The following is a 21,924-nucleotide window of genomic DNA, read 5'->3' on the forward strand; positions in this document are numbered from 1 at the left end:
TTAGAGACGGATTTTTCGTATAAATAACGCAGGAGAGAGAGCGAGAGAGAGATAAATACTAGACTGATTTATGATATGGAACCGGAGGAGACGATCCTTCGTTCGGATACTTAGAGGGGGCTGCCTTGCTACCACCATCTGACGCTCGGGCGCGCGACAGGACGCTGCTCGTATAATGTACGACGTGATATCGAAAATTTCAAAAACGTTGATGTATGATTGATACGCATTTTTTTGGGGAGGTAATGGTCCGTTTATTAAGGTGAAAAATCATTCCGAACAGCGTTTCGAACAATCGTCACGATTAATTTCAACTATACTGAAAATTCTATAAGATCTCTGCTCTAATGAAAAAAAAAAGAAAGAAAAAAAATCGTATGAAATCTATACCTTCGATCGTATCGCGCCCAGGCTTAATCTGCGCGCAAAAATCTCGATACACCGTATAAAAATATACACCATCTAAATCAATGAGACGATCGTCAAATAAAAAGTGCCACGATGCACAACTTAATCTTTCATATCGATCTACACCTCTCGGCTTATGGGCGCAGATCGAATCTTCGAATCTTCGAATATTGTTTTATTTCGCGGACGACGATCGTCAATATAAATCTATCTACGGTTTTGGATCAAAAATCGAGAACAGCGTTTGGTATAATAGATTCTCTAATTTCTCAAGAGCAGAACGTAATTTTCATTCACGCTGTGGATCTCAAGTTTGTATGCAAGTATACCAATGGGGAAACAAATTTTTTACGATGATTATCAATAAATTCACATCTAAAGTCTTTAAGGCATGAATTTACTTTGCAATCTAGTTCGAAAAAAATTGAGTTTAATATGATAAAATAAGAATAAATTAACGCGATATTACTCACATTATATAACTTCATGGTGATATTCCAATATAGTTTAGATTCTACAAGTATAATTATCACGAAACATCATCCATTTCATTATTTGTAAATTTAATATAAATTTGGGTAGAACCAGAGATTATATTTTATCTTGACTAAATGCCCAAGTTATTTACATTTTTCCTTATCTTATTTTGATTTGGAAATTCACAATTGCCTTTCATGCTCAATAAAACCTTTGAATATTTGCTATGCTTCATGGGATGTAATTCGAATCTTGACAAGGATCTAATTTCATTATTAGGTAATGGTACGTATATTGAATCTTCAAGTTTATCAAAGTTAGTTCCAACAAACGATTTTTTTTTGTTCGTTAAACGTAAAAGATTTTACTTTTCATAATAATACATTGTTACTGCAAAAATGTTCATCACATTAGAAATATTCTATGATAACTAATTTGACATTCTTAAAAGGAAAATGTACCTTGAATCGTACTCGTATTCTTCACATTGCTCTGCACTATACCTCAAATGATTTTCATCTTTATCCTTTGTGATCAATGTAGACTGTTGATTTTCAATCACTGACATAAAAACAAACTTACTTGTAAATTTATTTATATAAATAATTACTGGTATTTCCAAAAGTTGAAACATACCTATCATTGCTTACCTCTCCATACCCAATTGATTGCATTTCTTCTTCATCAATCATTAGCATGCCATCACTGCTATAAGAATTTGAAAAACAATTAAAATATCAAAAACATTATGAGTAATGATCAGAATGTACATAAATATTTATCTACAATTGTTACAAACATTGGTATCTTTGTCGAGCATTCCACATTAAAACTGATTGACATTGAATAATAAGTGAGTGTGTCGTACCTCATAATGATTATATCATCCCCAGTCGGTTCTTTGATTTCAACGATACATTCAGCAAATCAATGAGACTTGATGTCGTTATCTATAAATGTTACAACAAAAAGAATGTTTGTTTTTTTTCTGCCAGCTACAGGAGCTGCGTTCACTATACAGATTAACGACTCAGAACCGTTACAACAAACTTGTCGAAAATCACGACACTCGTGAATTCCATAATATATGATGTCATGCAATGACTTTTAGATAGGGTCACCCTTATTTTCAAATACTAATCCGTACGAAGGATTTTGAACTATTTCAAATGATAGATACGTTTATTTTAACGCTCATTATTGCAACAATGTATGAATCTGAAAATTGATGAAAAAAAAAAAATTGTTTGTTGATACCATCTCACGGCAGTTTCATGTACACACTTCGTGTTATGAAAGATATCTCTTGTTATACTTACTCGTTGAATCAAAGAAGTCATTGTAAAGAATAGTTATGATTTAAAACAAAAAATTATTAGGCCAACAGGCGCTGATCTCATTTTCGTAATTAATATTCAGCGATTCCTAGAAACGTTATCGACTTCGAAGTTCAAATAACGTATCAACTTTTTGATACTTCTATTCTGTTGTAATGTTCGAATTTGCCCAGACTTTATCAAAAAAATCACTTGTATAAAGCTAATGGAAATCGGTCGCGACGGTTACATTTCGAACGGAGAATTCGATGAGCGCCAGGAACGTTCATTTCTAGTCTCTATATGCATGTGTATAAGTGTACGTGTTTCTTACCGGCACAACAGTCAGCTCAAGTGAAAGTCTCAAATGCACGTTCGATATTGACAGTAACGGCTCGAGTCTGACCAGTGCATACACACAGTACTACACAACCTCAAATCGTGTTTCAACGAAACATTACAACGTGACTCACTTTCAGTGCAATTTCAGTAAAAAATTTAAGTGATTTAATTACTTATTAGCAATGAATTTGTTACCGGAAAGCCATCAACAGTTCAGCCAAGCTGATTACTGGAATAGTTTTTTCAAGAAACGAGGTGCCAAGTCCTTTGAATGGTAATTTTCGAACGAAATCAAATGTGTTTCTATCAATCTCAAACGGTCATGATTAATTTTGTTACTTATTTGTTAATGGAACGTTTTTTCGTTTTAAAGGTATGGCGAATTTTTAGAGCTGAGTAGTTACCTGCTCAAGTACGTAAAACAAAAGGATGACATTATCATTGTTGGCTGTGGTAATTCTACTCTTGGAATGAATTTATATGATGCCAATTACAGGTTTGAACTGATACCTTAATTTCTTAATTATACGATATAATCATGAAAATATTTTCAAATCAATAATTTTTATACAGGAGTATTGTTAACATTGACATATCGCCAGTGGCCATTAAACAAATGAAGGAGTTAAATAAAGTTAAAAGACCAGATTTGGTCTTCCAACAAATGGATGCGACAAAACTTGAATATAACAATGAAAAATTCAGTGTTGTTATAGATAAAGGCACTTTCGATGCACTTATGACTGACAGTAAAGAAGAAACTGTTGCATTAGTTACAAAATACTTGGAGGTACTTATTTTTTTTTTGTATGTCCCTGTTATATTGGCAATAATTATTTATTCTGATTTATATTTCTTTACAGGAAATTAAAAGAGTGTTGAAAAACAATGGTAGATACATATGTATTTCACTGTTGCAAGAGCATATTCTTAAAACTCTAATTACTAATCTATCACAAAGTTGTGCAATTCGTATTATAAGATGTCACGATGTTGAATCTAAAGCTTTGGAGCAGAATGAAAGTTCCATGCCTGTATTTATGGTTGTTGCTACAAAATTTAGCAAACTACCTGCACCTGTAAGATTGAATGATGAATACAATTTTGAATATTTAAATGAAAAGTATAAATTTCAACTAAATCTGAATTTTTAGGTTTTAGAGACAATAATGTCAGATTCTTCTCCTGTAAGGGTTTCCAGTATTTATGAAATGATCAACAATGTTCACTCTGTACAAGAAGCTGCATTTTTGAGCTATAGTCTTAAAAATAGTTCAACGGATGATGAAATATTCTTTCATTTATATAAACCCAATGAAAAGCAACCAAGATACTCTATCTATATTTTAGATCAACCAGTGAAAAGAATTAAAAGTTATGCAGCATATTTTGTTCCACAGGGCAGGTAAAGAACTAAACTTTTTTGTGCTTTTTTAAACTAAACTTTATTTTTAAAATTTTTGAATTTTTAAATTTAGAGAAGTAGATTGGTTGTTTTGTACCAAGGAAGGAAGAAAGAAGTTGTTGGAGGCAACAAAGTACGATAGATTGATGATAGTGACTCTGAACCGAGGTCAAAAGTATGAAAGTATAGAAGCTGTTAACAGTGAACTCCATGAAACCATCGTCAACTTTGCTCCTGCAGATTTGCGAAATAATAAAATACCCATTATTTCGGAAGGTCCTGATGTTGGCAATAGAAAACTTCTTTATACTGGCGAAAGTGATTTTAGTGGACCATTTGTAATTGAAGATTTAGAGAATGAATCTGGCCATTTCAGAAGATTGACTTTTTTGAATAGCAAATTGATTGTTCAAAGTGAAGCTAAATTAAAAACAAGTAATTTTTTCAATATTTATGATAAATTTTTACAGTAAAAACATTCGAACATTGATTTAAAATTGAATAACTGTTTTAGTTACAACAAAACGAAAGAAGAAAAAGTTGGTGGTAGATCTTGATTATTTATCCTGTGAACACCACCTTCACATGACTGTTAGTTTAAAAGCGGCTACCCACAATAAATCTAATTCTAATGCTCTAATAGTAGGCCTCGGAGGAGGAGCACTGTGTATGTTTATTCGACGATATGTTCCACATGTAAGCTAATATCATAATTTAAATTTTCATGTAGATTTTTGTTTAATTCATACTTTTTTACGACGATTAATTTTTTATATTTTTAGGTAAATCTTTTAACTGTAGAGATAGATAAAGCAATATTGGATGCCGCAAAGAGTTATTTTGACTTCATTGAAGATGATAAATCAAAAGTTAGAATAGCTGATGGTATAGACTATATAACACAAGCTTCTTCAGAGGGAAGAAAGTGTGATGCTATACTTTTTGATGTAGATAGCAAAGATATGAGTCTTGGCATGAGCTGTCCGCCAAAACAATTTATAGAACCTGATTTTCTTCAGAAAGTCGCCAATTGTTTAAGCGATGATGGATATTTTATTTTAAATCTTGTTGCACGTAATGAAACATTACATAATCAAGTAGTCAATGACTTAAAAAAATGTTTTACTTTTATATCATCTTACAAATTACAAGATGACTTGAATGAGATTATATGTTGTGGAAAATCTGTAAATAACTTAGAAGACTGGAAGAAATCTATTTGTGAAGCAGCCAAAAAAATTAATCAACAAGTTAAAGCAAAAAGTGCCATTTCTGATGAACTAATAGATATCGAGTCAATTGAGACCGAATTATCTTTAGAATAAGTGATTAATTTTAATAATTTTAAAGTTACAAGGTGTGTGTATTTTTAATTAAAAATGAACTGAAATATTTTAATCAAAAATATTTGAATTAATTGATTAAGACATCGAATTGTTTTAAATTTAATATTTTTATTAAGTGTTAAAGATTCAAATGTAAATTATATTAAATTTATATTTACATTTTATAAATAAAATGAGTTGAAATTACGAATTACAGCCTTCATTTTTAATGATACATTCGTGAGAACGTTTATTTGGCGTAAAATACAAATACTTATCGCTTTTACAATTATATTCTGCCCTGCAGTACATAATCGTTATCGATAAAATTTTATATTACAAGATAGTTTACTATGACTAGTTAAGTGACTAAATTTTTCATGATATCGATCATATGCAAAGTATCATGAAAAATTTATTTCACAGTAGCAAGTTTTCCAATAGCTGAGGTAGTGGCTATTATAAAGAAATTACTTTTAAAAAAAATTTTTTTAAAATATCAAACGGTTGCGTCTTTGGAACTTTATATGGAAAACCATATTTCATACATTACAATGTGAATTCGCGAGTAATGCACCATTATCTTATAAAAATCTCAGTACAAAATTATGAAATCATCCATGTTCCATGAAAAACACGATCGTTTGATTAGTCAACTGTAGAAAAACTTGGTTTGGCATGTTTATTCTACAACATACGACACAAAATCGTGTGCGTGTTTATTTTAATATCAATAGTTTTACTCGACTCATTTGTCAGGAAAGTTTTTCACACACATTATCGTCTATGCAGAAAAGTATACAATTTCTTGTATCAGATTCAACTTTTTCATTGTCTAAGGCATAGCGTGAGTTTTTCATTCATTTGCTAAAAAAATCACAGAATAAAAACTCTCACTGGTAAAAAAAATATACGTCCCTATTAAATACAGGGTTCACGATTCGAAAACAATCGTGTAAAATGACGACAAGTACAATAAAATGCTTGAGATTAAGAAAAAAACTTTTTCTAATAATTGATATGCAATCGAGATAATCATTACATAATTTCTTCTAACTTACATATCGACTGAATCTCTAAAATAGATTAATTTATAACAAATTTGTGTACACTCAAATTTTACATAATAATAATTTTAAACAATTACAACAACTCGCACAAGGTAACTTATACAATTATAAACTTTCAAACATTTGGGAAATACAATTGGTTTCAATTACGTCCACACAGTCACATCTAATATTTGGCTATTCGAATCATTTTTTTCAATTTTCCTCGGAACATTTATATATACAATTATCATTGAACATCCGAGGAAAAAAAATCTCCATTAATATAAATGCAATCAAGACATGTTAATCATGTCCATTAAAATATATGTGATTTGTTTAATGATAAACCAAGTATCATCCAACGCTAGCTATTTCATTGTGCTTTACAGTTTTATGTGATATATCACAGAATTAATTTAAAAAATGTAACAATCGATAGATTCATTAAATTACAAAATCCAATTCGAACGAATCTTACGTACTGCTTTTGCAGCATTACTCTTCGATTTTGTCAATTGAATGATCGATTATTAAAGTCCAAGTTAACATAAATGATTCAACTAATTTTTAATTACACAATTTTTCCTATGAATTGAAAACCTATTTTTCAAAAAAGATCTCTAATTTATCTCGTTGGTTGACGTTTCTGAAATGAAAATTGATAAATGTGTTACTATTTATCCTAATGTTCAATCAAAATTTGAAGCGCTTCGTGAAATTTTTTAAAAGCTGCTAAATTGTAAAACACAATTTGAGAATGGCACAAAAGATCTACAAGCTAGTCTCGAGATGTAAGTATTTAATAATTATTTGAATGCATTGATGACTTCTATTAATTACAAGAGATTCTTTCGTTAAGAATCATTTTATCTTACACATATTAGTTTTTCAGCGTCTCAGCACACTGGGTAACTAGTACAATGGATAATGCTTATGAGAAATTAATAAATGAGGTATCGATCGTACGTTTTATGATGAATGAATTAGTTAGAGGTGTTACCAGACGACCCTTCTTACTTCGTTGTGCTAAGGATTAAATGTCCGTAATGAGAATGATGATACTGTCGCACGCGGTATGTCGCTCTTTTATTACTAGCAATAAAAATTACTTTATCCTGAATGCCAAGCGCAGCTAGCGAATAAAGTGCCAGTTGCCAATGTGCGTGCTCGTTTTACTTCAATCAGAAGAACCTCCTCACCATGCGCTTCGGCCAACTGGTCTTTTTCTCTTTTTTGCTCGGCGTCGTGGACGCGCTACCGTCGCTCTCCTCGAAGTGTCCATTGGTCGAGCTGCAAACCTCCAATTCGCTCAGCGAATCTTGGATAATCGTCGAGCTACCGAGTCTGTGAAACGTCTTTTTACCGCTGGAAAAACTCAAGCGTTTGCTGCGCGAGCTCAGCGCGGTGCGCATGAACGACGGCGACATGATCTTCATGGGCTTGCAACGAATACTGCTCGTAGTGCTATCGGGCTAGAGAGAGACGACAGAGGACGATTTTCACATATTTTTTTCTTTCTTTCATTTCACGCGCAGATAAAAGAGCAGATTAAATATTAACAAGATCAACCATACCTGTCCGAAATTATCACCGTCCACGGATCCGTTCTCGTCGTCTTTTCTCTCGATTTCTTCGTCGTCGTCGTCGTAGTCGTCGCTCTTGTCGACCGCGACAGCGTTCGCCTCGTTCATCTTCAGTATCTGTATTCTCTTATCCTGCGCGGATTTGGCTTGACTTTGCTGCTGCTGCTTCGGCACGGGGAAGTAGGCTATGGAGCTGTCGGGCGCCGAGTCCGGCCGACTTTGCTTCTGGTGCGCGAGACCGGCGTTGGTCGTCTCCAAGCCGCCGTAGCAGAGCGCGTCGCTCGCCGAGGCGCTCCGCGAGTGCATGACCATGCGGCTGTCGTCGCCGGTCTCCTTGATCGAGGCGCTGCGCGTCACCAGCGAGTCCTTCTTGCGTCTCTTTCTGCGTCCGGCTTTGGTCGTCGGATTGCCGAGGCTGCTCGACACGACGCTCTCGATCATCAGCTGCTCGTAATTGCCCGAGACCTGAGCCGCGATCTCGCTGGGCCGTCTCTTCTTCGGCTTCTTCGCCATCTGGCTGGTGTTCTGCTTGACCAGCTCGTAACTCCTGGCTTTGTTGCTGCCGGCGGTGGATCTCGCCAAGACGACGTCGCGTCTCCCGTCGGCCGTCGTCACCTGGTTAACGTCGTCGACGTACTCCTCCTCGGCACCGCGCTTGCAGTAGGACAGCACGGCGAGGACGATGGTCACGTTGATCAGGCAGAACAGGCCGTGCGACAGGCAGGATCTCAGGCTCCAGCTCTCGCGCTCGCGATACAGATCCTCGAGCAGGTGGGTGAGCACGTCGATCTGGCGACGCAGCCCGGTGACCTCCTCGAGGCGCTTGGTCTCGCGCTCCTCGCCCTTGCGCGACTCCTCGCTCATCGCGGACATGGCGCGCTCCAGGGTGCGCTGCATCTCCTCGACCTGCTTCTTGTAGCGGCGCGACAGCTCCTCGAGGTACTGGCTCGAGAGCGACATGTTGCGCTCGAGCACCTTGATGCGATTGGAGAGCCGAAGAAAGACGGACTCCTTCTGCTGATGCTGCTGCTGCTGCGTGACCGTGTTGGCGGGTTGACTGGCGATCGTCGAGTCGGGCTTGACTCCGCCGCCGCCACCGCCGCCGTTGCTCTCGACTTCGAAGTCGAAACTTTCAAAGTTCAACTGATCCTTGGAGTCTTGATCGTCCGCCTTAGCTTTTGCCAGTTGTTCCGTTTTCGTTCTCGAATCCTGCGACGCCTCTTCCGTTCTGGCTGCCTTGGTGTCCTTGTCGGCGCCGTCGACTCTGGCTTGTTGCTCTCTGTCGCTTACGATCGAGGTTTCGCGTTTGGAAACCGTGTCTTGAGTCGAGGGCATCTGCGATTGCTCGGACTGCGATACCTTTGGCGAGCTCGACGCGAGACGCTTCGACGCGGCTTCGGGCACGGCGTTGGCGGCGGAGATGCTCGAGGTCTCCGACTGTCCGGCCCTGGTCTCCTCGGACGACGCGTGATGCTGTTGATGATGACTCTTGCTCGAATCGACGGGATCGAGAATGGATAACTTTTTGGCTTCTTCGATCGATACCGTCTTGGTGGGTCTTATCTAAAATCGAGGAACACATCGCGCAAATGAAATACAGAGATCTCCTAATTTCAATCCCGATACGCGTGGGATATTTACCTGCTTCGTCGCGCTCTCGACGACGAGGCCGAGCGTAGGCGACGCTTGTCTCGGTCCGTCGGTCTTGGATCGGACGACGGAAGTCGTATCGGTGGCGAGGATGATCGTCGTCCTCGAAGCAGCCAAGACACTCGCCGCGGTGGCACTCGGCTCGGCGTCGCGCTCGATCGCGGTCCCTCCCTGTTGCTGCCGAGCGTCCGCCATCGTCTCGTTCTGGCGCTGCTGATGGCTGACGTTGGCGAACAGTCGCTGCTCCTTGGCCGCGAGCACGTTGCACAGCGCTATCACGTGATCGGGCGTGAAGAGCGCGGCGAGCAGTCGAGCTTTGCCGTGGCGATTCACACCTTTGGCAGCAGCAGCAGCCGAGTCACCGCAGGCGTCGTCGTCGCCCCCGTCCTGCAGGAGAACCTCGAAGCCGGCGCTGCTGCTGCACAGGTGGCTCTCGATCAGGGCCCGGCGTAGAAACGGCGCCCCGAGCAGCGCCTCCAGATAGTGGCGCTTGCAGCTGATCAGCTGGAAGACCCGCGCGAAGCGCCGATCGTCGCAGTCCTTGCAGGCGACGTTGTACACGGGCGTGGTGCAGTCGTCGAGGGTCTCGTTGCCGAGGACGTCGCCCTCGATGCTCTCCTGGATCTTGGTGATGTTGTTGCTCGAGCGCAGATCGCGACTCTTCACCAGGACCTCGGCCGCCTTGCGCACGAGGCTCAGCACGGCGTCGCGCGCGCTACCGAAGATGCTGTTGGGCGCCGCCACAGGTGGTGGATGATTGTTGCGCGCCGCTTGCTGCGAGTCGGAGCCGCCACTGGGTGCCGCGGCTGCCTCGTCGATGAACACGAGGTCGTCGTCGTCGCTCTCGCTCGCCTCGAAGTCGTCGCCTATCGCTATGTCGCCTGTGCGACGATGAAGAAGGAGGTGAGAATCGTTTTGATTTTGGAGTCGTGAGACACTTACTTTAATTCACGAATCAATTTGATTTTTGAGTTGAATTGATTTTAATTCAGAGAATTTGGCGAAAAGAACTTTAATTTAAATCACGAGCGATTTGAATCAAGTTTAATTGACGAATCAATTTTTTTCTTGAATTAAAATGAACTAAATTCATAAATCATATTGATTCGTGAATTACAACGGATTAAAATCTTTACGATCCCGAGCTAACGAGAGGCGTGTAATTCAATGTGGCGCGCGTTCAACTTCCGTAAACAGAATTTGCGAATCGGCCCAATGCATTACTCTATTTATTTTATTTTCTTGCAAACAACTGCAAAAATTGCGCACGCGATAAAATTTCGAGATAAGATTCGTTGCGCCTATATGCACGTGTGCGTGTGTGTGTGCTGTACGCGCGAAAATAGTGGAATAGTATTTTCTAGGCCGCCGCCGCCAACGGCTCGATAATAGCTGTAATTTTATTACTCCGGTTAATGCCGTTCGATTTATTCGACAAGCGCACACATTGGCGCGACTCTCCGGCGTGTACACACACGCACGCAAAAAGTATGTTATTATTATCGATCCTCTTCGTGCGCGCGCGACGCGTATATGCAAAAATAGAACAAGATCAGCTGTCGCTTAAACTGCTGCTGCTTCTGTATAGTAGTAGTAGAAGTATAGGCATATATATACGAACCATCGGCGCTGCTGGCCCTGTCCGCGTGGGCCTGATCGCTCTCGGTCTCGGTCTCGAGCACCTCGAACTCGCTGGTGCCGTAGGCACGAAACAGCGAGATCGGGCAGAAGTGCTCGCTGCCGTAGTGCGTGTGCAGCTCGACCTTGATGAAGCGCCCGAACAGCTGGGGCTGCAGCTGGAAGCTCTGCACGTCGCGCTCGTCGCGGGCCTGGAACTGGCCGACGGCGGACCAGTCGCGGCTCGGGAAGCGATCGCTCACGTACACGGACAGGTCCTTGGGCGACGAGCTGAACAGCTCGAAATTCGCTGGGCGGGGGAGAAAACACAAAAGGATGAAAAACAAACAACGACGATCGTATACATATAGGCTGCTGCTTACCGAGCTCGATCTTTTTCGCTTGGATGGCTTCGCAGAGCTGCACGACGAACCAGATGCGGGTCTTGCAGGTGTTGAGCATGTACTCGTCGCGGGTCGACACCAGGACGTTCTTGGCGCTCTGGGCCTCCGGATTGACGGCGACGATCTTGGCGCCGCAGTCGGGCGAGGCGTAGTTCTTCGAGTGCATGCGCATGCCGCCGAGGCCGCGACCCGAGGCCCCGCCGTTGGCCGTCTGTATCGACGCGTTCGGATGACCCGCTACAAAAAACGAACGAGGCACAAAAAACAATTAAATCGACTCGTGTCGCCTCGCGCGAAGAGAAAGAAATTACTATACACTTACTCTTCTTCTTTTCGGCCTCCTCGAGTCGTTTCTGGGCCCACTCGTTGAAGGACGGTATCTCCTCGTGCTGAGTCGGCTCGGGACTCGGGACAGCTGGCACCGAGGCAGTAGTAGCGGCCGTCGCCGATCCTTCCTCCGCGAGGCCGTCGGCCGTAGCTTCCTGGGACGTTTGCGGTGGAACGACGACGACGATTGGCTGCTGCTGCTGCTCTTCCCTCGTTATCTATATGCGAGCGAGAGAAGAACGAACAAAAAAAAAATTAACTAAACGAGCTTAGAAAGGCACGACGACACGGTTTATTCTTTGCGTGAATCAGTACGCGAAGTATGCGCGAGTCAGCACACACAGAGACACGTACGAGCGAACGTGTCACAGGCGGGAAGCTCTAATGAGTATTCATTCGTATTAATTTGCGTAATAAAAAAAGAACAACGAGAAAGAGAAGAATAGCCGAGGCAATTTTACCGGTTCAACGTCTTGTTGCTGCTGCTGTGGCTTCTTATCGTCGTCGATCTCGGTAACCAATGCTGCGCCTGCTGCAGCCTGCGTCGTCGTCGTGGCAGAGTCATCTTTATCGTCTCCGTCGCTCCTCCCAACCGCTGCCTGCTGCACCACGTCGACGTTGTGGCTCTTCCTCTCGGCTCTGACGACGACCACCACGTCGTCCGTCGTCGTCGTCGTCGTCTTCGTCGATTCAGTCTCATTATTGCTATTTACATCGTTATTATTATCGTTATTGTTATCGGCGTCGTCGATCGTCGTCGTCGTCGTCGTCGCTTCGTCGATGGACTTTGGTAATCGGACCGGTTGATGATGATGATGCTGCTCGCTGACGTTGGCGGCTGCAGTGGCAGAAACAGCTCCGTGACGCAGCTGCTCCGTCGTGCTGCGAGTCGCGAGATTTTCCAGACTCGCGGCTTGACGATTGTCGATCAGCGTCACGACGACCGGTTGACCGCCTCCTCCGCCGCCCTCGGAGATTCTACAAAACAAAAAACATACGCGTCGTTTATGTGGGTCAAGGTCGTCGTCGTGTAAAAAATAGAATTGTTCCTATGGTTTTTAATGCGAAAAGATGCTAATACAATAATGTTCTAAAAAAGTCACTACGTCCCTAAGAAGAAAAAACCGATTCAAGTTGTTCAATTTTTTTTTTTCTAGTCCGGAAGCTAAGGAGGTTTTCGTGGACCGTTTGAGATCCACGCGAACCGAGTCTGAATATAAAACAAGGAGACATCCTGGCGAAAGTGGCCCCGTCGACTACAAGCCAAGCAACGAGGCTTCTTTCATCAAGACTTAGCCTTATAACGAAGAACTTTATACAAAGTACATTTTTACTGATTTTTAACTTATTGCGCCAATTCGATGGAAATTCCACATTGACGATTGTTTAAATCAATCACTTTTTTTGGTGATTACCGCATAAATCATTTACCTTAATATTAACATTTTCATCATTGCTTCGTAACGACGAATTCAATATTTAAACAATAATACAAAAAGCAAATTAACTTGATTTTCTTTTGCATTTGATTATTTTATTATTGGTAGCGGGGGATATAATCTTTGAATGTGTACGTACACGTTTAAAAATTTACGTTACTGCTCACTGCCACGGTTTTATTTATTATTTTTTTTTATGCGCAGACCTCCAATCTAAAAAACAAAGTTTTTGAAATTTACATTATCGGGTCCACTCCAGTTTCGGTCAAACTAAGAACCATTCGACTCACGATATGTAAGCCTTACTTTTAAAAAGAAAATTACGGCAAAATTGTCTCAACCGACGAATCGATTTTCATCATAAAATACGAAAAAATCAAAGCCCAACCTCGCTGTATTGGTACGTCGACAACGAGCTGGCTCCGAAAAATATGACGATTGTTCCTATTTATATGCCATAAATGCCAAATGCTACATAAACGCATTTACATATAGAGTCGGCGGCTGACATACAGAAATAAGACTTTGGAATCTCTCGAGTTGCCGCTGCTGCTGCTGCTGCACACGAGAGACTGCGTACATAGGTATATGACCGCAGCTATATAAGCGAATGGGACCGAAAATAACTTTTTGCCATAGTTCAGAATTGCTCGTTTTTTATAAAACGGTTTCTTTTTACATTTTTTCAACATATCGCGCGAGCTTAAAGCTGCGTCGGAGCTAGAGCTTCTCGCAGTGTAACAGTAGATGAGGCCTTTTAAATTGTCCACAACGATAATAATGGGTGCGTGTGCATTATAAGCGGCGCGCGTTGACACGCATTCGCCGTATTGCATTTCAGGTATTTTTTTTTTTTGTATTTTATTTTTGCTGCTTTATTACAGCGCCTCTCAAGGTCGCCGCGCGACGACAACGACGAATCGAATGAGTCTTGCGAAAAAAAAAAAAAAAACTCGTACGTATACAAAAAAAAAAATGTTTCCGTCCGCGATAATTTCGCGCGATGCCACCACCGACGCATCGGCTGGATCATATAAAACAGCTGCACATGTAAATTATTGCATAAGACGTCGGTCGCGATAAAGAAGAATTTCCCCGAGTTGCGGTGCAAAAACCGGATCAGTCGTGTACGTGTATATGCGTTTTACGCTTAGACTCATTAGCGCGAATAATAACGGGCGATTGGCTGCGTATGCTTCTATGTTGTGCATGGCTAAGAAAGAGAGAGAAAGAGAGTACGTAGACAACAACAAAGAGAGTAGGTGTCTCCTGCTCTCGGCGCATAAGCAAGTGTATTACAAAAAATTACGCACGATGACAATTGCGAATCACAAATGAGGCATTTAAAAGCGACGAAGGGGGACTCCTCGAGGCCTATATGGGAAATGCCTCGATCGTTCATCGACATGACGGGGGTAGTAGGGGGACCTTATTTGTGACCGTTTGCTTATGGCTGCTGTATACTCATTATATTACTCTCTCTCTTTCTTGTCTCTCTCTCTCTCTCGTCGTCGCTGATGATCGTGGAATAGAAGTTGTCACATTGTCCACTCACGGTGCATTCGAGAGATAAGACGAGTCGTCGCGCGAAACGGCTGCGTGCGACGAGTTGTTGTTGTTGTTGTTGTTTTTTTTTCAGTGACTCGGTGCAAATCAAATTTTTGTAATCGTTATCGAGAGGCCACGTGGATAAATTCGACAAGTATATATACCACGATATATACGATAAAAAGAAGCTCCTAGAGCGGCGCGCGCGTACGACATGGCCGAGGAAAGCGGCAGATCGAGCGGTGGAGCCAGGATAGACTGCGCGCGGATAATGGCCAAGAATCCAAAGCGCATGGTCTTTTTGATCTTCAAAATTGTCGAAGTGGTCGGTGCTGCGTTACTATTATACGTGTATCTATTGAAAATCGATAGAGGGTGACTTGTACCGATACCCGCGGACGTCGCGTTCAAGTACCTATATGGATAATTCCATTTTTTATTTTGACGATTGAAAATTTAAAGATTATTACCCTCGCAACGGTGTCTAAATTCACAAAGATTTGAGAAAAAAAACTCTGTTAACGTGGCAATTTTTAAATTAAAAAGTGTCCGCGTTATGAAAAATTTGTCCGAAAATTTACAAGAGACTCGAACAAAATTGACCGCGAGTATCGGTACAGTCTCCCCTGATGAGCTATTAGAAGAAAAGGGCGAAAAACTAATTATCATTATTATTGCACACACGTACACGACGCATCATCATTATCGTCAAATACAGGTGCTGTGCGACGTGGCGATCGGCCTGTCGAACTATCCGTTCGACGACGTGCAGGTGCGCCGCAACTTCTTCCACAACTTCACGGACATCGAGGGCGCCATCGTGTTCACCAGCCTCTACGGCTACAGCCTCATCAACGTCGTCCTCGTCGTCTCGTACTTTCTCGACGAGAAGTTGCCGAAAAAAATGGTCAGTTCTCCTCTCTGTATATAATCCAACTCTCTATCGAGCCTAACGTTATACGAATACTTCTGTGTGTATGTCTGGGCGCGCGCACAGCTGATGATATTCTCGAGCGTCGCGGCGATTCTGTGCTGCATCACGGGCGTGATACTGATCGTCGAGCTGGGCAATCACGACTACGACCTGGTGCCGACCGAGTACATCGATCAGCTGCTGCCGAGCGGCTGCGTCGCGGTCCTCGCCTCGCTCACCTTCGCCCTCGACACTCTGCTCACTTACAAATACATATGAGACGAGAGACAGAGAGTGACTTTTATTTATAATCTACTTATAAATATATCTATACATATAAAATACGTATTAATGAACTTGCAAACACCTGCGCAATTTTATACATAATATAAATCGCGAATTGATTCTCTCCTTTTCCTCGTCTTCTTCTTCTTCTTGCATCGTTTGTATCGTTTGTATCATGGCTATATTGTGTAATGTCCTTATCACGAAATAAACTCTGAATAAACTGCCTCTCGTTCATCGATACGACAATTTTTTCTTCTTCCATCTCTAATTTTTCTCGCGCGGCTATTCTTGGCGCGATTACAACAATATATTATATACATCAGTGGCGCCGTGTACGTATGCGTGTGTGGTCGCGTCGACAACCGATTGATCGGTTCGCGTCGTCGTCGTCGTCAGCGGCGTTTATTACTGCCTCGTATACTACACTGCCGCGTGTTTATAATTATCTGCGCGCATCACGACTACGTATATATACGTACCGACGATTAGCCGATATCCGAGTTTGACCTGCATCGCTCGCAACATCGTGAATTGAATTATACGATATCCGTCGTTGCTTTCTCGCTTCTTCTTCTTCTTTTTTTGTTTTCATTTTTTTTTTTTCAACTCGATGAAAATCTCGTCGCGGTTCTCTCTGCGCAACGTTGCGCGCGAGTTTTGTGTATGCGACAACGTTTTGTATAAATACATTATTATTATTGTACAGTGTGTGTGTATGTGACCTTGCGGCTTCTCGAAGCTCTGTCGGACACGTGTTTTTTTTTCATGTATTTAAGTCGTGTGCGTTGCGTTTAAATGACACGAAAGAGAGTTAACACACACATACACGCGCACGGAGTATAAGGTGCACACGCGAACGAGCGGAAGAAGGAGAAAAAAAAGTCGCAGAAGAGAGAAGAATTTTCTCTCGCTCGAATCCCAGATATGGTCAGGCCAAGGTACACATAAATGTGTCGCGCGAATTCTATATTGCAAGTTCCGCTTTCGTCGCAGCATCGATCGAGACACGCGTCGCGATTTTATATACGCTCGTAATCGCCATCGTCCAAAATCGCGATGATACGACGTCACGAGTCGATTGTAATTAATTAGGGTGAAGTATTATTATTCGTTAAAATACGTCACGCGCCGCGGTGACCGATAAGAAAATTCTCTCTCTCTCTCTCGACTTTTGCGTCGTTCGTCGCGGGGCAAGTTCCGCGAGCGCCGCCGACACGCAATCGCGCATACATAAAATATCCGGTGTATATACGACGCAAAAGAGAGAGAGAGAGAGAAAAGCCGTCCACTGCTGTATGCAAACATCGTAACGAGATTAAAAAGCGTCGTGTTGTCGGGTCGGGCAAGGATTACGCAATATTTGACTCGAGGAAGCAGACTTCGCCACAATTGCATCAGGATCGGAGCGTATAATATTATAATCCTCCTGGAAATCGATCGAGCGAGTGAGCGGCTTCTCCGCTTCGAATTCTGTACATATTTATTATGTATCATCCACGTGCGCGGGTACTTAACAATAACAACAACAACAAAAAAAGCCGACGAGAGATCTTTCGTAAATACCACAACGACGACTGCAGAAGATATCGCACCAGCGTGCAAAAGTTATGACGACAATTTTACACACACACACATGCAGACACTTTTCGTGATCTAGAAGCCTCTGTGACGCGCGACAAACGGAAGAAGATAAGGAGTCGATTATATTATATCGACTACGTATAACGATCGTTAAATATCTATTACAATGCGAACACGTGTCTCGCCAGTACGAGGCATTAAAGTGTACTTAATCGTTATCGCGTTCATTAGCGAATGTTTTAGGAATTTTGTTTTTTTTTGATACAATTTTATTTCTATACGGTGCCAGTGAATAAACTCACCCTCGAGATAGATTGGGCCGCTGGGCGAGGCTCTCCTTCGGTATCTTGATCCCTTTGGTGAGCTCGGTGCCTTCGCCATTGCCGAGAGCATCGAAGCTCGACGATACGGACGTTTGGATACTCTGCAAAGGTCGAGTCATTTTGTCATTAATATCGATCGCGGTGAATTCGGGGGTGCGGTAAAGATGTGAACGACGACGACGATGAACGAATACTCACTTCGTGGTCGTGTCTATCCTTGGTAGCGAGCTTGGCCCAGCTGCTGGGCCTCTCGTGCTCCGTGTAAATTTCCCCGATGCGAGAATCATTGTCGTCCAGGTCGGACTCGTGCTTCCTCCTGTCGGGTCCAATGAACTTGTTACTCTGTACGCTTTCCGAGGCGACGATCAGAAACAGCAATGCACTGTATTTATAGGAAAACAAGAATCGTCGTCGATTAGTCAAATTCGAATGGAAATCGGGCTTCGTATGTGTGTTGATTATCGATCCAGCGCACCACGTGGAAAAGAGGAACGATAGGCGAATCGAGCCTTGATCGAGTAAAGCACAGGTGTCGAGAGCTTTCGTTCGTTCGACAAAAAAGAAAGTCGAATTGGATGTTCGAGCGGTCCGATTTATCGAAGGTTTGAAAAATTGACAAGCGCCGCAGCCGCCGCTGCATTATATATTTAGGTACATAACATACATGTGTGACAAAAAAGCAGGCTGAATAACCCAGCCCCTGCATGATGCTATATACTCAAGTACTACTGTGCGCACGGCAGTATATATATAGATAACGTACAATACAAGCGTGTGTTGTATGTGTGTGTATGTATACATTATCGGCGGGGTCCCACCTAACCCCCAAAAGCTCAACGACTGATGAACGAGACGATAATGTTGTAATGCTAAAATACCTCCGCGCACCGTTTTATAATTATTATAAAGACGCGTCGATTGGATGCACACGATCTCTCACCTGGACACGACGGACGTCAAGAGCAGCATCCAGTAGACGTGCTGCACGCCAAATCTCATCTTTTTAGCTTCTCTCGCTGCAGCAACAACATCCTCGAGTCCCTCGAGCTTCGTATCCGTTATATGTGTATTGTATATATTTGAGTGTCGCGGTATACTACACACTGCACTGCACTGCAGTTGCAATTTTATGTATATAATAATATAATGATAATCGAGCTGAGCGCGGAGACTGGAGACAGTGCGCGACTACTGCTACTGCTGCTGCTGCTGCTGCTAGGCTGCCGCACTAATGTGTCCGTGTCTGTGTGTGTGTGCGTATTCGTCCGCACACCGCGTTCACGCGCCCAGCAGTAGTCACTTATTAAACGTGTCTCGGGCCGCGGCAGTCCGGCGACGAGGCATGATTTTCTGCACGCACACTACACGCACATCGTGCTATATATGTGTATATATGGGAGCACGCGGCTTACGCGTTCTCGGGCATTTAATTATTTAAACCACATATATTATATTATACAGAACGCACGCGCGCACTGCACACCGCAAAGTATATTCGATTAATTTTAACACCTGCACCAGTACTCGATTCACCAGTAATCACGAGGAGGCACTGCGGATCTCGCGCACCGAAACGCGACGACGTGTAATACACGTAAGTACGATGACAAATGCAGGCGCGCCGAGTTGCATTATGTCTATATACGAGTTCGAGCGCCAACTGCCAACTCGCGGGTGTGCGACTGCGGCGGCGGCGCTATCACTACTGACGTGGACGTCAAAAGAACGAAACGCGTAATGCTGCTTATACATCTACTGCTACGATTGCTTACACGTATGTGTGTGTATACATTTGCGACGCGATGCGCAAGCAGGTATACGATACATATAATAATATTGCAATGTTTAACGCCCTCGCGCGCGCGCAAAGGCATTATATACTTGTATATATACGTGTACCAATGTGAATGTGCATGTGCACACGCGGGTGAATGTCGCGCGCGTTTCGGCTCGTTTTGCAATTGTGGCGTGATCGTTGCAGCTGCGTGCGATCTTTTTTGAAATGAAATTATGATACTGTATAAATCGGACGCTCGTGTAAAATCATTTATCCTTTCCTACTTTCATTGTTGAAAAAATTTTTTTATAGGATCACTGCCGAGCGTACGATATAGTACTCGAACGATGAAACTCCTACTATAGGGTTCGTTGAAATTTTCAAAATTCGAGATTTCTTTGCAGAAGCCGCGATTGATCATTTGATTTGTAATTTTGAGGGCTAATGAAACTTTTAAAGCTTAGGACTTTCGACCATTGAGTCACAGAAAATATTAGCGGAAAATTGCGGGAATATCAGCTTTCCAAAAAAAGTTCGCCAAAAAAATTCGCTACGCTACGCGACTCACTGAAAAGTGTTACTTCAATGCCCTGTTAAAATTTTAACTCAATCCGTTACATTTTTTCCGAGATTTTCGGGAAATAGTTATTTTTCATTAAATATTAATAGTTATTGTTCCATTGCATAAAATACTTTTATAGTTTTTCTTATCCCATTTTGCTCTCGTAAAAAACGGTGTCGAAAAGTTTAAATTAAAACATCTTAAAATTATTCTTACCATATAAAACCAATTTTGCGGCGTCATTTAAAATACCCAAAGGAAGCTTTCAGTGCAAAAAATCAATCAATACTAATTTTAAAAATCATAAATGAGTGTTACCCCTCAAATGAAAGTCGCGATGACAATTATTTCGCCGTGACATCTAAAGGTACTACCTACGACAAGAAAATGAGTGGAAAGAACAGAAAAAAAGGCTATAAGAATGGTATACGTTGAGACACCGCCGTGTCAGCAGTGGACGAAGATTTTTTTTACTTGTATGTAAACTGTGAATGCACAAATAGCCATGACTTCTAACAATGAAGTCGATGAACGTTTCAATAGCGGAGGCAAGGAAGTTAACTTAAAACAATCGAAAAAGAGCCCCGAGTTTTTCTAAAAAAATGCTCTTTTCGGTGGTTATGGGGATGAATTTATCCCCATAAAAAAAATTGGGAATGATTTTTTCCACTTTTTAAAGGTTTGTCTTCTAGAGAAAGTTGTAATGATTAAAACGAGATATTGAACGTAAAGATCGGACTAGTAGATTTTCTCAATCGCTGGCAAGAACCGAAAACGGATTTCAGCAAATTCCGTCTACAGCCAACAAAATGGGTCTTGAGTCCCATAAAATTTTTATTTTATAGTTTAATATGTAAGGAACAATACCCAAAAGGTCCAGAATGAATAAAAATTATAGTTTTCAAAAAAAATCATCTAAAAAGTGATTTTTTTTACAATTTGCAATGGGAATGTCCCTTGAAGGTAAAATTTCTGAAAACGTAATTGATCTTCCTCGCACGAAAATCGGTTTATAATTAATTATCACATTTTCAATTGCTCTACGAGTAGAGCTCCTCATTTTCGGTCAAGGTTTTGTTTTAATCCATGGGATAAAGGGTACGTTTTCATGGTTTCAATGGCAGTCTGAAGAAAAAAGAAATTTCCAATTATTTAGAAATATTTTTCTTCTATTAACCGATTCGAAATTACGGAGAAAAAGTATTTTTTCGATTATACATAAAAATATAATAAACTAAGAAGGTCAATATTGTTAATTTTTTTCTCTTTATTTATTTGAATGACATAGACTACAAAACTTCTTGGGATATTTTTTAACCCTGACAGGTCCTTTTGTAATACATTATTCAATTGTCACTACATGTTTTTTACTGTCTTTTTGGTTGTTTTTGATGGTAGCTGCCAAGCAAATATTATATAGATCTTGATTCGTTAACTCATGTATGACCATTTCACACATTTCAAGTGGCAGCCGAAAGTGAATTAATTGCCAAAAAGGATAGATCGCCCAACGTCTGAAAAATCCTCTCCACATTATCTCGCACAGATGCACTGCACATGCGTTTGGGACCTTGTACTTGACCCAGC

General features: G+C 41.6%; 3 protein-coding genes across 3 annotated transcripts; 2 read left to right on the forward strand and 1 right to left on the reverse strand.

The window, feature by feature from the left end:
- Positions 1 to 2,407: 2,407 nt before the first annotated feature.
- Positions 2,408 to 5,304, forward strand: LOC106655439 (methyltransferase-like protein 13). The gene is made up of 8 exons (XM_014375828.2): positions 2,408 to 2,817; positions 2,917 to 3,039; positions 3,117 to 3,333; positions 3,407 to 3,622; positions 3,698 to 3,948; positions 4,022 to 4,383; positions 4,463 to 4,644; positions 4,731 to 5,304. The coding sequence occupies exons 1-8, from the start codon at positions 2,726 to 2,728 to the stop codon at positions 5,271 to 5,273; spliced, it is 1,986 nt and encodes a 661-aa protein (XP_014231314.1). The 5' UTR covers positions 2,408 to 2,725; the 3' UTR covers positions 5,274 to 5,304.
- A 101-nt stretch (positions 5,305 to 5,405) lies between these two features.
- LOC106655481 lies at positions 5,406 to 19,688 on the reverse strand. Its single transcript, XM_014375897.2, has 11 exons — positions 18,939 to 19,688; positions 18,197 to 18,380; positions 17,978 to 18,099; positions 12,368 to 12,884; positions 11,902 to 12,124; positions 11,559 to 11,816; positions 11,180 to 11,485; positions 9,550 to 10,439; positions 7,900 to 9,471; positions 7,525 to 7,797; positions 5,406 to 6,971 (listed from the first exon to the last, which is right to left on the reverse strand). Exons 1-11 carry the CDS (start codon positions 18,995 to 18,997, stop codon positions 6,951 to 6,953), a joined length of 4,425 nt encoding a protein of 1,474 aa, XP_014231383.1. The 5' UTR covers positions 18,998 to 19,688; the 3' UTR covers positions 5,406 to 6,950.
- LOC111694518 lies at positions 14,781 to 16,216 on the forward strand. The gene is made up of 3 exons (XM_023462977.1): positions 14,781 to 15,218; positions 15,612 to 15,800; positions 15,891 to 16,216. Exons 1-3 carry the CDS (start codon positions 15,108 to 15,110, stop codon positions 16,083 to 16,085), a joined length of 495 nt encoding a protein of 164 aa, XP_023318745.1. The 5' UTR covers positions 14,781 to 15,107; the 3' UTR covers positions 16,086 to 16,216.
- Positions 19,689 to 21,924: the final 2,236 nt, after the last annotated feature.

This window comes from Trichogramma pretiosum, unplaced genomic scaffold (assembly GCF_000599845.2).
Source record: "Trichogramma pretiosum strain Unisexual culture from Peru unplaced genomic scaffold, Tpre_2.0 scaffold101, whole genome shotgun sequence".
Classification (NCBI taxonomy): domain Eukaryota; kingdom Metazoa; phylum Arthropoda; class Insecta; order Hymenoptera; family Trichogrammatidae; genus Trichogramma; species Trichogramma pretiosum.